General features: G+C 42.3%; 1 protein-coding gene across 1 annotated transcript in view; it reads left to right on the forward strand.

The window, feature by feature from the left end:
• The window catches only part of DNER (delta/notch like EGF repeat containing), a gene marked incomplete at both ends in the record, with an annotated part of 338,936 nt that extends 328,697 nt beyond the window's left edge, over positions 1 to 10,239 (forward strand). The window contains 2 exons of the mRNA XM_079710119.1: positions 3,426 to 3,672; positions 10,128 to 10,239. Of these exons, the coding sequence (XP_079566245.1) occupies positions 3,426 to 3,672; positions 10,128 to 10,239 (359 nt within the window). The remainder of the gene's footprint in view (positions 1 to 3,425; positions 3,673 to 10,127) is intronic.
• Positions 10,240 to 18,174: the final 7,935 nt, after the last annotated feature.

Below are 18,174 nucleotides of genomic sequence, written 5' to 3' on the forward strand. Positions count from 1 at the left end.
GCGAAAGCACTTTAGAAGATACAGAACCTCAAACAGATTGAGTTTAAACCGAAATGCAAATGCTCCCTGAGACCCAGAAGTGCGACATTTTCCCTGAACAGTTGGTGTGCATGCGTTCCTGGTCATGCACCTGCCGGGGCTGGTGAGGTCATCCCTTCCAGCGTGCTCTGGTGCATGATTTTTCCCCGAGCCCTGCCGCAGCCACTATAGTAAATGATTCATGCACTGGGACCCCCCGTATGCGGCAGAGCGATGACTTATGGACTGGGAGGCGGCAGCTGCAGCCACCTGCTGCAGATACATTTGCTGCCTCGCAGACCAAATGTTGGATTTATTCAGATCCAGCTTGCCTACGAATCCACCTAGCGTGCAAAGCAGCCACATTCACTTATCAGACAAGTTTTAGATGACAATAGGATGGAAAAAGCAAAGGGCAGGGGCAAGGAGGAGAAACAGAAGTTCAGGAGAAATTTTGAGAAAGTTTTCCCAAAAGTCCAAACAGCTTGGAATTCAGAGTTTGGGGAAATAGAGCAGATGGTCAGAAATGCAAGCGATTTAGGCAGCTTATTAGGCCTGGGGCAGTGTGCCGAGCACGTAACCTAGTACAGTTGTTTTTCTGCTTCAGTGGCCATGTGCGGTTGTGCACTGGCTGTGTATACACAATCAGTGTGATGTGTAAGCTATTTACACGAAGGTGTGCATTGACCATAGGAACTCATTAAGAACTTGTGTGGCTGCCACAGTGATCAGATCTGAGCGCTCCACCGAGCTGGAGTAGAAACAATATTGGCTGCCCTCGTGACGATGCTCAGTGAGCGTTATAGCACACCCTGTGAGTGCTGGACTCCAGCCTACAACTGAATTTTTCAGAGAATGTTGAAATACTTGGAAATCAAGTGAGTCATTCTTCTCTTTCAGCCAGAAAGATGACTTGTCTCTCTCCATGTGCACCAGGTTACTGCCAGATGAAAAGGCTGCCAATCCGGGACTGAGTCTTGGTTTCACAAAACAACCCCTCTCTTCCATTGTGACCATTTATTTGCAGTGATTTATGTCGTTCCATCTGCCTGTGTGTGCGTTGGCTGCACGGGCTTTGTGATCAGGAAGGCAGGCTCGAGTGGCAAAACCAGACTTCGAGGCCCTTGGTGTAAAACTCAGGAGCCAGAAGATCTGGACACACACTCAGAAGTCACTTCATTCATCCCGTTCTTCTCAAACTCTCAGGAACCAGCCAGGCTCAGGGCATGGGTCAGTTTTCCATTAGGCTTCTAGGAAAAAGGTCTGCACACTCGGATCCTTGTTTGGGTGTTTACCTGTGCTCTTGTGCAGATCGTAACTTGTCAAGAGAAAGAATAGCTGATTCTGAGACTCCAGTGTCACCGAAGATGTCGCTAAGATGAGAGTATGAGGACCCAGAGGTGACAAATACTCTCACCTAAAGTGGAAAGGGGCCTGAGGATTTCACAGGAAGACAGGCCCATTCCCACCCACCCCTGAATCCCATTTCCAAGCACCCAGAGTCCTAAGGTGGAAATCATGGCCTGGAGGTGATGGTGGTGGAGGTGGCGGTGTGAGTGAAGTAGAGAAGGCATCCTCTTTCCCAAGTTCAGTTTCTCTTTGATCTTATCTAGCCCTTTTTAATCTTCACAGCTTCCTTTCAAATCCTGATCACATTATCTGAACCATTCCATTCGTATGCAGGTCTGTAAACAGGACATAATTAGACACTCTTGACCTGTGCCAGATACAGCGATTATGTCCGTCCACCCACTTTTTTCCTGCCCATCCAGGTTGGTGTTTTTTGAATGGGCACAGGGCAATGCCTGATAATCCTCAGCTCAGAGTGCGTGCCTCAGAGGATAGGATCCTCCTCTGTATCCTTCGCTCTTCCACCACTGCAGCTGCTCCTCCTTAGGGACCACCCACCATGGGCCCAGCAGTGGACTTTCTTACTTTTCTTTACATGTTTTCTAACTTAACGCTCCCAGCAAGCTTATAGGGTATATGTTGCAATTATCATCTTATAACGGAAGAAATTGAGGCTCAGGGAGGTCAAGTAAACCTTGCAGCTGGGATTGAAAGCAAGGTTGGTGTGATCCCAAGGCTCACACCCCTTCTGCTAGTTATGCTGGAAGATAATCCCATGGGTGTTTTCTTCAAATGACTTATTGCTTACTTTTTAATTATTACAAACAGACTGCATTCTTCTCTCTTTTTTTTTTTTAAGTTGGAAAAGACTGAGATGTGTAAAGAAGGAAATAAAAATCCCATGCAGGCCTGCTTTTCAGAGATCACTGTCGTTAGCACACTGCTGTGTGAGGCAGAGGCTAAGAACTTGGACCCAAACTTGCCAACATGCTCACCCGGGAAGTGACGTCAGCTTCCCAGACATTGTCTGTAAAGTGGGGAGAAGGAATAATATATCTTCCGGGGGTTGTGATGATTAAATGAGGTGTTTTCAAAAAGCTTAGCGTAGTAAGAAAACAACAAATGTTCATCATTGGTATCACTCCATCCTGAGCTTTTCAGTAAGGTAGACGTTGGAAGCTCATATGTGATTGTACTCTACAGCTAGGTTCTGTTCGCTAACCCTTTTTTTTTTTTTTTTTTAATTCTTTTGCTATTTGGTGAATATCTCTCCATCTCACTAAGAGTTGAATATTTAGGTTGTTTCCCATTTTTCCATTTTTACGAATTGTGTTGTCTGTTGGTGGGGTAGAGAGAGAATATGGGATTGAGAGACTCCAGCTATATCTATAATGTGTTATTTCTTTTAAAAAAAACCTTTAAACATATAAAACAAAGAAGGTCAAATAGGAACATTTATTAACTTTGGGTGGTGAGTACATGGGTGTCTGTGCTATTTTCTGAACTTTTTTCTAAATGTGTGATAGTTGATAATCTAACATTTAAAAATTGTGCTGCTGAGATGAACATCCTTGCCCCCAGGGCTTTATGCATTTATAGGACCATTTCCTCAGCATAAATTCTGAACATTGAAATTTCTGGGTCAAAGGAAACTCCATGCAGTCCGCACAGGGTTTGTGTATCCATTCACACAGTCCCCATTTCTGTACCCCTGTCAACTGTGGTTATCAAAATTTAAAAATAATATTTGGGAACTGATATCGGAATTGCATTTTTAAAAATAATTATGAAGCTAAACAATTTTCTACTTGTATTTCCTTGGTGAATTCATTTTTATATTCTTTGCGCATTTTTCTATGGCATGTTCCTGTTTTTTCTTAATGATTTGTAAGAGGTCCGTATATAGTAAGGCCTTTGGTCTGGATTATCCATAGAAAACAATTCTTCCCAGCTTGGATAGCCCTTATATTTTAGGTTCCCGATGTGAGGACAGGAAAGTCCTTCCCGTTCAAAAGGCCATGACTCATCTGCAGCCGTTTGCTTCTATCTGCCTTCAGACATCCAGTGGAAGTCCGGGCACATGGCGGAGAGTCTCACCAACATGCCCCGGCACTCCCTCTACATCATCATCGGCGCCCTCTGTGTCGCCTTCATCCTGATGCTCATCATCCTGATTGTGGGCATTTGCCGCATCAGCCGCATCGAGTACCAGGGCTCTTCCAGGCCGGCCTACGAGGAGTTCTACAACTGCCGCAGCATCGACAGCGAGTTCAGCAATGCCATTGCCTCCATCCGGCATGCCAGGTGGGCAGCGGGAGGAGGCGGGAGGGAGGTGCTGCTTTCACATGCGCATTCTCAGTATCAGGGTTATATTATGAACAGGACTTGACATCCCCAAGGAGGGTTTCAAAGAATAAAACATAAGTTCAAGGTAGTGTTGGGGGACTGGATAATTAGGCTGTTTCATAAGCAAACCCCTTTAATTTGCTGCTGGCTTTCTGTTTTCATTGAATACATTCATTCATTTTGTGTTTATCTCTGTTATAAATATCTGACTCTTCATCACTGTGTGTGAAACATTTTTTTTATAGTTTATGATCTCAATTTATTTTTTGTTTCATGCCTTATTATGCTGAAATGACTGCATCTACCATAAGAAGTCAAAAATATAATACTGCTAGAGTTGCTTCATTTCATGACTTAACAATACCTTCAAGAATCCAAACTCCCTCTATTTCTCCATGTCATCATAACTGGCTTTTTGATATGGTCTCTTATACATGTTCACTTCTTTATCACTACATTACTACCTAGACAACAATGTCTAGGAGTTGTGAAACATTTTTTGATGATTTTTTGGGGGGGAAGTGTTTAGCTGTGTTGTTCTTCTAACAGTCAATGTGAGTATAAATTACCCATTTGATTTAAGGGCTTATTTAAAGAAAGTCAAATGATGGTCATTCGGCTGTTAGAGTTCGTATTGTATAAAATAGTGTCCTCTCCTGGAAGAAAGGCTCCTGTAGAGACAGGAATTAGTGTGGTATCATAGCAAGAGCGTGAGTCTGGGTGTTGGAGCAACATCGTTAAGCCTGACTGCTCCATTACCTGACTGTATTTTATTTTAATTAATTAAATTATTGAGTTATTTATCTTTGGCTGCTTTGGGTCTTCGTTGCTGTCTGTGGGCTTTCTCTAGTTGTGGCAAGCAGGGCCTACTCTTCGTTGCGGTGCACAGGCTTCTCATTGTGGTGGCTTCTCTTGTTGTGGACCACGGGCTCCAGGCGCAAGGGCTTCAGTAGTTGTGGCACATGGGCTCAGTAGTTGTGACTCGCGGGCTCTAGAGCGCAGGCTTAGTAGTTGTGGCGCATGGGCTTAGTTGCTCTGCGGCATGTGGGATCTTCCCGGACCAGGGCTCGAACCCATGTTCCCTGAATTGGCAGACGGATTCTTAACCACTGCGCCACCAGGGAAATCCCTGACTGTATTTTAAACCGATGATTTAACCTTCCACAAATACAGTTCCCTCAACTGTGGGAAGGGAGAACTACCTCCTTAAAGAGTTATGACAATCAAATTAAATTACAAATATTAAAAGATTGTATAAACGGATAAGACCACGTTTACTTCTCCAAATCTATTACAACATGGAAAAAATCAGTTAATCTAATTTTGTTGAGTTTTGCAAGGAGTATTTACTTAAAAAATAATAGTGATATTGTATATTAAAAGCATCATCTTTTCCTTCAATTGGTAGAACAATCTAAAGCACACAGTTCAGAAAGTGAGTGTGCTGTAGCAAAAAGTGGGCTGAGCCTGGTGTCTTAAGATTGAGCCTCCAGGGGACTATTACCTGCATAATCTTTGTTGGGACGTCGTGATTGATATTGTTCAAGACACAAGCAGATCCAAATTCTGTCTGAATGGCATAGAAGCTCAGAGGTTCAGAAAGTGAGTTTTCTTCCAAAGGAAACCCTCAAACCTAAGACTCAGGTCTTAGAGTGAGTCCAGGGGAAACAAAAACCAGAACCTGGCTTCCAAGGAGAGGAGCCAGTGGATGAGAGAAGTTGGGAGATATAGAGCATCTGCCCCAAAGCCCAGGGCAGCTTCTTTGTGGGAGCTGCACTAGCCTTACTTCTGTAACTTCGGGGGAGAAGAGAGAGTTAACCCTCTTCCAGGTCAAGCACTAAAGATCAGCCTCGTTGTGGGAGCCTTTGTTTAAGAGTCAACAACTCAGCAACACAGCTTCCAGGAAACATTGAGGTAAATCTCTGCAATCTCTTCTTAATTGTTTATTTGACTCTTTCCTCTTGAGTAAAGAGCAGTGAGTTTTATTACTGTATCTCCAGTGGGTCCTGGCACATGGTAGACCTCACTAAAACTTGAGGTCTGAAATGAATGGATGATCTCGGTGGGGGGTTGGCACAGGACGTCTTGACCTGCCTGAGAAGTAGATTCATCCCAGGACACCAGCTTTGTAAGTGGTGCCAGCCTGCAGGAGTATTTGGAGTGTCTTGAAATCATTGGATGAGAGGTAGAGGATGTAAAGAGAAAAGGAGAGTAGACAAATTCATCTGTTTCTCAGAAGTCTTCCTGAAGGGGCTTAGTTCACCAGAAAAGAGCAGAATCCATAGCTCTATACGGGGATGTATTGGGAGACCCAAGAAATCAGATTCCCTCCACACTCCCCTACCCTGGAGGAATCTCTGACTAAGGTCCTTTTGCATTCAAGAGGAAGAAGAGTATTTTATCTCAGCCCTGGAATAAGTTAAGATAGGTTCTTCTGGGCTTCCTGCTTATATAGCCCACTGAAAATATACTTAACTGAATACTTTGGGAAGGAAAGAATAAATTTGAAAGCGTTTACAAACCTGGTTCTTATTCAGTACTGATTTTTATCAAAAATATGTATGCAGAATTCCTAACCAACAAGCTCCTGCGTGCACCAGTGACTGCAGATAAAACCATTGATGTTAATACAGTGCCTTCCCAAATATCTGAGAACATTCCTGTCTAAACGTTTATTCAGCTATGACCTGTGGCTTCCACAACATGGTTCTCCAGAGGCCCTGGCTGGATGTCTGGCTGGTTGGCCCTTTTGCCCCTTTTCCTGGAGACCCTGGAAAGGCATTGACAAAAACTGAGTCCTTTTGCAATTCCCCTCTTCCTAGCTTTGAGCATCAGCCTATAGGTAGCATGCATTTCATGGCCTGTCCCCCTGCCACTAGCCTGGAGGTGACATTGGATCAGAATGACTGCAGCTGAGCAGCTGCACAGGATGAATCCTGACTGGGTCATCTGTGACATTCCCTAGTGACCCAGGAAGTGTCTGGTGATTCTGACGTCAGCAGTCGGCTGGTGCTGGGTTGAGAAGGAGCCCCCTCCTTTCCTACGAGTAATCTGTTCCACAGCCGCTTTGCTTATACTCAGGCTGGAAAGACTTTGTGACAGACTGGCAGGAGTGAAGCCACAGCTCTCTGAGTTCTGCATCTGAGGTCACACTTCGCTTGCTGATTGCTTACTGCTCTACCAGCTCTAAGTGCCCCATCACAGAAAACAAACAAACAAACAGAGAGCTGGGAATGGACAAAGTCGCTTTTTCTCAAACAGCATCTCCCGATGTGGGCCTTTTAAAAGCTCACATCCACCTGCCATTCTTCGAGGTATTGTTTAGCTGTTGACTTCCAGGGGAATATGAACTAGAAGAATGTACATACTTTGACCTCCCTCATAACTGGTTTCAGTTTCTTTTGTTTCTTTAGTAAAATAAGGCGCACAAGACTGGTCACCAACTATGATGTTTGAGCTGTCAGTGACATTGATACCACGGCTGCACAACTGCTGTTAGTGCTTCTACGATGGTTAACACAGCCAGACACGATGCTAAATCCTTTGCAGAGAGACTGTGGATGACCCTTATAGTCTTCATCCATGGCCTGTGAAACATTTTAGACTTTGTGGGCCATATGGCCTCTGGGTCTTTGTGACCAGCTCTGCCTTTGTCGTGCGAAAGCACCAGAGGCATTATGAATGGGCACAAACTGTGTTCCAATAAAATTGTATTTAAAAAACAAGCAACAGGCTATTACTAGCTTTCAGACTATAGTTTGCTAATCCAAGGTCTACATTTTAATTTTCTCTAGCTTCCAATTTTTTTTTTTAAGTAATTAAGATGTCCCTTTAGGCTAAGGAAAAACAGTGCATTGTTTAAAAAAAGAACAGTTGCATAAAAACTCCTGCCATAACATAGGCAAGCTCTGACATTGGTTTATGCCTGAGAGTTTAAAATGGAATTCTATAGGTATTAGCTTATTCCTTAACATCCACCCAATTCTGAGACACTAAGGAAATATAAAAAGCTGTTAGCGTTGGAAATTTAAGTATGAATGCACATTTGTTTTGCACTAACTCTGAGATCACTACTCTGATAGGTGTGGGAGACTGAAGGAGAGTCTTAACGTCATTTTACATCTTAGCTTCCATGTAGTAGATGCTGCACTTTGGGTGGGGATTTCTGTGTCTCACCTAAGGAATTTGGAGGCTTATCAGGAGCTGGTTAGGTCATAGTGCAGGGAATCCAGCTCTAATTGTGCTGGGGGTGTTAGTCGTACTTTCACCAGGCACCCTTGTACCAGTGTTACACTTTGCGATCCAGGCTGAGTTTCCCATGCAGACACAAAGCAATGCTTGTTGTCCTTCAGTTGACTATGTGTGTGTACAGTGGACACGTGGCAGCTCTTGAATGCCTTCAGCTCTTGCTTTGTTATGCTCAGTGGATCTGGAACGCTCATCCTCAAACCTGCCTTGTCAATATCCAGCTGCACGACAGCAATGTAAGATCACGGCCCTTTGAACTACAGCTTGTGGATGGATTGCGTAACATGGAGGCATTTAACTTTCTAGATTTGGAGGAAACAGATTATTCTTCAAACTGGAATCATATAAAAAATAAAATGGGTATTGTAAACCTGTATTCAACTTATTACGTTGCTTGGATTTTTCCTGCTGGCCAACCAATTGATTCATAGGCTGCATAGGATTCGACGACACTCCCATTGGAGTTCCTGCAGGAAACCGTCCCATGGCTACCACGTTTGGATACAGAGAGCTTTACACTGGAATTTCCTGATTTTTAAAATTAATTAAATTAATATTATTGGTGGTGTATTGCTGCCGGTGTCTCTAGCTATTTTATGAGAAATAGGTTGTCAAAATGCTTGCTCCTTTAAGTAGCCTCCGAAATCTTCAGACTTGGGAGAAAGTGTTAAGAGCCAATTGGCTTTTATATTGTTGCCCTTTTCCTCTTCTCAGATTGTGCAGACCTCAGTCAGTTTAGATAAACAGACCTCAGGCTGGAGTCCAATCCATATTTATGCCCACACAACTCCGGACCTTCAGTGAGGCTAACATGTTAGACATAATTTTACTGAAGACTTTTTAATAGTGCCGCAAGAGCTGTGGTTTCTTGGTGGCAGAATGCTTTAACTCTTTATCTTTGCACTTTGCCTGGTGCCTATCTGGCATGATTTGTGCCTTTGCAACTCCGGAAGGCCAGTAAATCTTGAGTGAATTGGAATACAAGATTGATCAATGTTTAAAAATAAGAGATCATATGAAGAAGGCAACGTTTTCTCACTTCCCACTTGATTCTACTTCTCATCTCTGTATGTGAGAAGACAGACTTTCCAAGATATAAAAAGAAGAGATAGGAAAGGTGGGGAGATGGGATTAAAGCCATGGGCAATAAGCCCGGAGAAGTCCTTGGGGGCCCATCCTGGCAATCCTTTTAAAATTTGAGATTCTTTTAAAATTTCTTTTTTAATAGGTTCCATTGGACTTGAAACAGTTAAAAAATGTTGTTTATAAAAGGGAGGAGGGGTGGCGGGCTAGTGGGGAAGATTGTTTAAATCATATTGCACTCCAGGGGCCTTTAGGGAAGGTGAGGTCTTGAAAGGGAAGAGACCACCCAGAAGTTGAATTGGCTCTATTTTAATAATCGCCATTTTAACACTGGTTTGGTGGGAAGTCCTGAAATTGGATTTTGACACTCCTGGCTTCTGCGCTTCAGTCCTGCTGTCAAGGGGTTTTTGATATACACAAGTCTGTTGGGACAATGGCTTTGTGCTCAGAGAAGAAAGAATGGCCTGTGTGTACATAGGCGTTGGGGAGTGATAGGTGGGTGCCATCGGATGGAGGGTGCCCGCACAGATTGTGGACTAACACCTTGTTATTTGAAGTCATTTCCTCTCTCTGCCTTTCTCCTTGTCTTGGGACCTCAGGTGGCCTCTGAGCCCTCACAGCCCTCCTGCAAGTCCCAGGGGAGAGGCTGTGCACAATCCAGAGAAGCCCACCCTGCCACTCTGCATTCCAGGCACTAGAGTGGATGTAAACTAAACTTGCCTCTCCAAATCGCTCTGGGTCTGAGAAGAAGACAAATCGATACATGTTTTCTGGAAACCTATTGTAGAGCCGTCACGCCTGACTGCTCTTCCAAGATTTAACCTACAAGCTTCGCTATTAATTTAGACTCTATGTTCTATGAAATCCAATTTTTGCCCTCCCACACCAAAGGCTAATATTTATACTCATTCAATGTTAATATCAAGAAGTCTTAAATTTCTGTACTTGCTAGAGAGGATATTTGAGAGTATTTTTATAGTTCCATTTGATTCTTGAAGATAAGTTATTGTCACCAATTACCTTTAACAGGACTTGAGAGCCAACAGTTCTCTAACCAGAGTCCTCCCTCCCTGTGATTTCAGGTTTGGAAAGAAATCCCGGCCTGCGATGTATGATGTGACCCCGATCGCCTATGAGGATTACAGCCCTGATGACAAGCCCTTGGTCACACTGATTAAAACAAAAGATTTGTAATCTTTTGGGGGATTATTTTTCAAAAAGATGGGCTACTACATTCATTTAAATATTTTTAAGAAAATGAAAAGCTTAAGAAGTTTAAAACGTTAGCTGCTCAAGAGTTTTCAGTAGAATATTTAAGAACTAATTTTCTGCAGCTTTTGGTTTGAAAAAAATATTTTAAAAACGGAATTTGTGACATCCATAGACTACGTTTTAATGTGCTTTCAGCTCTCTAAACTATATGCTTCGACTAGTGTGTGCACTTCCCATGGTAGATATTATTACGAAACCCAGATTGTTTTCTGCGGTTGTTACAGAATAAGTCTAAGCGAGGACAAGTTTGTATTTGACGTGTGAGTGTTGGCTTTTTGAGTAGAGTTAGGAAACACATGTAGAGTACAAACCATAATACAGTATACCCATTACTTAAAAAGAAGTCTGAAGTGCTTGTCCTGTGAAAAAGAAACTAGTTAAATTTATTATTCCTAACCAGTATGAAATTAGCCTTTGCCTTACTCTGTGCATGGGTAAGTAACTTATTTCTGCACTGTTTTGTTGAACGTTGCAGAAACTGGAAACATTCGCTTGAGTTTCTTTTTGTCATTTTCGTAACATTTGTCAGGCTAGGCCTTGAAAACATACATGATGACAGGGCCTAGTGAGGCAAATTATGATCAAACTGAATCTGTATTTTCCTTTACAAGTCCAGGGTTTTATAGTTGTTCCTTGCTAAGGGGTAGTAGGTGTAAGAGCGTACCAGTTCCTTCAGTAGTGAGTATTTCTCATAGTGCATCTTCATTTATATCCAGGACATTTTTGTGGCTGTATTTGATTGATATGTGCTTCTTCTGATTCTTGCTAATTTCAAAGAATACTGAATAAATGTTACCAAGTCAAGGATGCACTTGTCTCTTTTTTTTTTTTAATTATGTAAAATGTTTGGGTTTGATACTGATTATCAAACAATCCTACTGTCTTTTACATTTTATATGTTCCAAGGAGTACATTTTGGTGGCTGCTGGAGCCATTCCCTGTGCCTTCTGGGAGCACTCGTGGCTTCCCAATTGTCAGGGAACGTTCCATACTGTCTTGTAAACATGAAAGGTGGAAGAAATAACAAGAATTCGCATCTTAACTCTTGCATCAGAATTTGCCGGTGAAATGCAGCACATAGAACTATTGAGGTACATTGAAATTGAGAAACACTTCTAGACGTGATGTGCAGAGAACCTACAGCTTCAAGGAACATATACATTGTTCTCCTACGGGGGACAAATGAAATTGTCTTAGCAAACAGCACCTAGGTCCTTAGAAACTCGAAGGCAGCTTACAGCCACCCTATATTCAATTCCATTTTGCATCCAAATGCTGACCCAAAGTCCCGGAGTCTTTTTAAAAAAACCTACATTGTCTTCACATGGGAACGTTTGGTAAGACCAAGAGAAGCCCAGAAACCAGGTGTAAGGGAGGGGTTTAGGCAAAAAGAAGTATTTAAGATGCTTTTCCTTCCTTCTCTTCCCTTAAAACATCTGTCCCTGGGCTTCCCTGGTGGCGCAGTGGTTGAGAGTCCGCCTGCCGGTGCGGGGGACACGGGTTCATGCCCCGGTCCGGGAAGATCCCACATGCCGCGGAGCGGCTGGGCTCATGAGCCATGGTCGCTGGGCCTGCGCGTCCAGAGCCTGTGCCCCGCAACGGGAGAGGCCACGGCAGTGAGAGGCCCGCGTACCGCAAAAAAAAAAAAAAAAAAAAAAAAATCTGTCCCCAATCCTACAAGCGACATAGCAATACACCCACACTCTGATTATTAAATGATACAGTGCAATATGGTAATGTTTTTAGTTTGTTTAAGTGTTAGGAAGTGAAGTAAGAACAAAATATGAGTGGGGCTGGTTGAGCATCCATGGGAACACATGCAAGCCTTCCATTTTGTGGGGGAAGACTTGGTTGTGCAGCGCACAGAGACCTCCCTTCACAAGAGACGGCCTGGAAACTGCGAAAGTTAAACTCCATCTTCCTGTTGGTTCCTCCACACGCCCAAGGGCAATGTCAGTCGTGCCGGGACCTTCATTTGGAAGCTGCTTCCATCACACCCTCTCAAATGATTTTCAGTCTTCCAAACTTCTAAATTCATTAGATGTGATACCCCTTTATTGGTCTTTTATCAGTTATAATTTGTCTTTTTAAAGCAATTTAATGGAACCCACTCATTCAGGCTGAGAGCTGACTCGTATCTGCCTTCTGACAGTCTGAGGCAAACCCCAAACCCATCTAGAGACCTTCGCTTATTCATTTGGACATTCAATAATAATACCTCTCACTGTGCACTTGTTCTGTGTTAGGCAGATGGTGAGCAACAAGGACCTCACAAAAAGATTCTCGTTCCGGGGTTCACAGCTTGTTTTGGACCAGACCTTCATCTAATAATCAAACAAGTACAGAATTATACTTTGAAGAGCCCCATGAAGGAAAGGTAAACACTGCCATTCAGCAGCTTATTTGTAGCAGAGTGGATCGGAATCTTGCTTCAACCATTTACTTGCTAACAACTTTGGACGTGTAACTCTCTGAGCCTACACCTCAGTAATTTGGAAAATGGGGATAAGGATAGGACCTCCCTTGGAGGGTCATTGTGAGAATTAAATACCAGAATGTATGTAAATCACTTAGCCCACCTCCAGCATGCATTAAGCATTCAGCAGGTTAGCTATTACTGCTGTTGCTTTTGTTCTTATTTTAGATACAGACCATACCGCAAGGGAGGTTAATAAGCTTAGTATCTGTGGTCTGCAGTTAATGCACCGAGGATGGTGGAGGAGTTACGGGAAAGTCTGGAGCACAGCTCCAATGTGTCAGACACTCCGCCATCTTGTTTAAGTTGTTACTATGCTGTATTTGTGAAAAAAGCATTTAATAAGCAACAGTAAACCACCACCCAGGACTTGTTGAACTGGTGATGGTCTCACAACTTAGCAGAGCTGGAATTTGCCCTGTTCTACTGTGAGGGTTCTCACAAGACAGGGCAACTGTATGTAACAAAAGAAATCCTTGCCCCCTAGAAATGGCCCAGCAGTGTCTCCAACTCCTTTTGTGGGTTTTTTTTCAGAGCTCTTTATTCTTGCAAGGAAATGGCATACACGGATAAATCATTTCCAAGTGGTTTAAATTTAATTTCCAAGAGCCGGTTCCTTTGACATTTGTACCCAGGTCTCTACTTAGTAACGTCAGGCTGGCCTTGGGTCACCAACTGTGCCCCCACTCTAATGGCCTTCTCCTTTTTCATTTCATGGGACTATAATTTTCTGAACCATTTGGCCTGGCTGTGATTTTCTCCAAGAACTGAAGGGTGGCTGGGAGTCTGAATCGATTCTATTTCCAAACAATGTTGTTGGTCAGGTTTAAGAAAAAAAAACTCTTGAGAACCTTTTCAGGTGCAAATAAGTTTAAGTCACAGTTTGACTGTTAAAGGACTTTACAGTTTACTTCTTGGGGCAAACAGAAAAACCATAAGAAAGATGTACATTAAATAATTATAAAATTGTAAGTAACCACTCACAATCACCCTGGGAGACACTGTGGATGCGCCCACAACTGCCATTTCTCTACCCCTCTTTCAACCCACCGTGGGGTGGAAATGCCAGGTATCTGCTACCCCAGCTTCCTTTGCTTTTAGGGTGAGCGTGTGGCTCAGTGTTGGTCAGTGGGACCTTCAAGGAAATCTCCTTGGACTTCCTAAAACGACTTTCCTCCCTGATAAGAGAGAGAAGACAGAGTACAGACTTCTTTTTGCCCATTACTTTTGCTTTCGTGTGCTTTTATGTAAGGACCAGAGGCTTGAAATGACTGCACACCTCCCTCATCCATGAGGGGTGCTGTGCAATCCTGAGGATGTCAGAGGAGAAGGGAGAGAGCTGGTGCTTAGTGACGAAGTTGAGCTTTTTATTGGGGAGGTGGTTAAAATAGTACTTTATTTTTTTCCCAGCGTTATTGAGGTGTAATTGACAAATACAGTTGCAAGATATTTAGTGTACAATGTGATGATTTGATACACGTATACATTGTGAAAGGATTCCCTGCATCAAGTTAGTTAACACATCCCTATTTACCTTTTTTCTGTGTGTGTGTGAGAACATTTAAGTTCTACTCTTAGCAAATTTCAATTATACAATGCAGTGTTATCAACCATAGTCACCATATCATACATTAGATCCTCAGACCTTATTCATCTTATGGCTGAAAGTTTGTTCAGCCTTTTACCAGCCTCTCTCCATTCCCACCCCATCTCCCTACCCACCAGGCTATGGCAACCAATTTTCTACTCTCTGTTTCTTTGAGTTTGAATTTTTCTAAGAGTCCACATATAAGTAATAGCATGAGGCATTTGTTTTTCTCTGTCTGGCTTGTTCCACTTAAGATAATCCCCTCCAGACTCATCCATGTTTTTGCAAATGACAGGATTTTCTTCTATTTTAGACAATAATATTCCACATCTTCTTTGTTCATCTATTGATGGACACTTAGGTTGTTTCCATAACTTGGCTATCGTGAATTATGCTGCAATGAACATGGGAGTACAGATAATCTTTTCGAGATAGTGATTTTGTTTCCTTTGGAAATATACCCAGAAGTGGGATTGCTGGATCATATGGTAGTTCTACTTCTAATTTCTTGAGGAAGCTCCATAATGTTTTCCACAGTGGTTGTATCAGTTTACATTCCCACCAACAGTATACAAGGGTTCCCTTGTATAAGGATTTCTTTGCCAGCATTTTTTATTCTTGTCTTTTTGATACTAGATATCCTAAGAGTTGTGAGGTGCTATCTCATTGTAGTTTTGATTTGCATTGCATTTCTGTGGTGGTCAGCGCCACTAGCCGTATATGGTTAATTAAATTTAAACTTTGATTAGAGTTAAGTAAAATAAAAACTTCCGCTCCTCACTTGCACTAGCCGCATTGCAAGCACTCAGTAGCCACATGCACTGAGTGTCTGCCATGTAGGGCGGCCCCATCAGTGATCATGTCCATCATCACAGAATGTTCTAAGGGACAGTTTAAGCCATTTAAAATTGGGAACTCTAGTCCTTGCAGCCCAAAGCAATGTAACTGCTTTTGAAATTGTGTTGTGTATGTGCTCATAACACAATGAGTCATAAGGCAATACTGGATGAATTGTTTTACCAGTCATTCTGTGGAGGGATCAGAGTCAGGGGCTGTGGAAAGAAAGAGGAGAGGGGGCTTGGAAGGTCAGTGAGCATCCTGGTGTGGACAGCCTGGATGACCAGCCTGTAGAGTCCAGAATTTTCCTAGAGTCCATGAAGAGTCATGAATGGCTTTGAGCAGGGAACGAAGAGTCTTCTTATGCTAGAAATAGAAAAGGCACAGACTTTGAAATTGTTCATAACAGGGTTCAATGAACTCTGATAAGGACTTGAGGACACGGGGAGGGGGAAGGGTAAGCTGTGACAAAGTGAAAGAGCGGCATGGACATATATACACTACCAAATGTAAAATAGATAGCTAGTGGGAAGCAGCCGCATAGCACAGGGAGATCAGCTCGGTGCTTTGTGACCACCTAGAGGGGTGGGATAGGGAGGGTGGGAGGGAGGGAGACGCAAGAGGAAAGAGATATGGGAACATATGTATATGTATAACTGATTCACTTTGTTATAAAGCAGAAACTAACACACCATTGTAAAGCAATTATACTCCAATAAAGATGTAAAAAAAAAAAAAAAAGATTTGAATTCCTCGTCAACCTCACTGTCTTCAATTACAAACTAGGAATGAAAGTAGCTAATTTAGAGCAGGGGTTGGTATACTATGGCCCAAAGGCCAAATATGTCCAAAGCTTGTTTTTGTACAACTTGTGCTCCAGCTAAGAGTGGCTGTGTGTATGTATGTTTTAATGAGATCTTTATTTTAGAATAGGTTTTGATTTATGGGAAAGTTGTGAAGATATCACAAGGAGTTTTCACATACCCCACCCCAGTTGTCCTTATTATCAACATCCTACATTAGTATAGCACGTTTGTAACAACTCATAAACCATTGTTAATATATATTATTATTAAAGTCCATACTTAATTCAGATTCCCTTATTTTTTTACCTGGTGTACTTTTTCTGTCCCAGGATTCCTGCATTGCATTTAGTCGCTCTGTGTCCTGAGGCAACTTTTGGCTCTGACAATTCCTCAGACTTTCCTTGTTTTTGATGACTTTGACAGTTTTGAGGGGTACTGGCCAAGTACTTCGTACACTGACCCTCTATAGGGATTTTTCTAATGTTTCTTTTCATGATCAGAATGGGGCTATAGGTTCTGGAGATGAAGACCATGGAGATAAAGTGCCATTTTTATCACATCATACCAGACTATCAGCATGGCTGATCACCACTGATGTGAACTTGACCACCTGGCTGAGATAGAGTTCCTTAGGCTTCTCCACTGCCAGGTAACTCTTTTCTTCTCCCTCCTGTGCTCTTTGAGTCACTATGTGCAACCACACTTAAGGAGTTGGGAGTTACGCTCCACGTCCTCAAGCAGGGAGTAGTTACAGAAATTATTTAGAATTTTTCTGTACAGATGTGTCTATTGCTGTCTCATTTATTTATTTATTCAATAAGTTATTTATACCAATATGGCCTCACAGATATTTATTATATACTTTGGGGCATAATCTAATACTACTTTAATTATTTTGTTGCTCAAATTGTTGTCTGTGGCCGTTGAGAGCTCTTCCAGTTGGCTCCTGTGTCCCTTTGATATTCCCCATAACTGTCTGTATGTGTTAGTATTTCCTTGTTTTCTGGCATGACAAGGTGCTTTAGGCTTATCTTATATAAGTCCTGCCTCAGCCCTGGAATCCGCTACTGCTCCAAAGAGTCTGTTCCTTGGAGAGTGGTTTTTACAGATGACCATTTGAAGTTAATTTGACGACAGCAAACACTAATTTTGAACCCCAATGAAGCAAAATGCTTCCTGCTCCAAAAAGATTTCATTCTTCTCTTTAGTAGCCATGTATTACAAAAAAAGTTGTACTCAATTTTTATTATATTTTGACTTGAATCAATAACAAATTTGTGCAACTTTGCTTCCTCTCTTGTTATATAATACAAGTATCTACACAGTATGCTTGATTTTACATCTTGAACAGCAAAGCCTAAAATACTTACTATCTGGACTTTTGCAGATAAAGTTTGCTGACCTCAGCTTTAGAGCAGCTTTCTGAGGTGTAAGTGAAGTAACATACTTAACCAGCACATGCTGGCATATTGAAGGCCTGTATGTGAGCCTGTGTGGTAAATGTGTGTGTCTCCATCCTCACTGGAGATGGTGAATTCTTTCAGGACAATGACTCTGTCTTATTCAGCTTTACCACCCCACTGCCTGGTGTGCTGCCAGACCTTCAGTAAACCTTTATTAAGTGTTTGAATTGATTGAATAGCAAAACGCAGAATGGGTTAAAGAGGGATGGAAGACTGTACATGGGGGAATAATTAAGGTGCTGTGGTCTCCTTTCTGAAGAAGAGATACAAATGGCCAATAGGCACATGAGAAGATGCTCAACATTGCTAATCATGAGGGAAATGCAAATCAGAACCACAGTGAGATATCACCTCACACCTGTCAGAATGGCTATCATCAAAAAGACCACACGTAACAAATGTTGGCGAGGATGTGGAAAAAAGGGAACCCTCTTGTTTGCTGTTGGTGGGAATGTGAATGGGGGCAGACACCGTGGAAAACAGTATGGGGGTTTCTCAAAAACTAAAAATAGAACTACCATATGACCCAGCAATTCCACTCCTGGGTACTTATCTGAAAAAAACAAAAGCACTGATTGAAAAGATACATTCACCCTGGTGTTCATTGCAGCATTATTTACAGTTGCCAAGATATAGAAGCAAACTAAGTGTCCATCAACAAGTGAATGGATAAAGAATATGTGATAT

Source organism: Hyperoodon ampullatus, assembly GCF_949752795.1.
Source record: "Hyperoodon ampullatus genome assembly, chromosome: 8".
NCBI lineage: Eukaryota > Metazoa > Chordata > Mammalia > Artiodactyla > Ziphiidae > Hyperoodon > Hyperoodon ampullatus.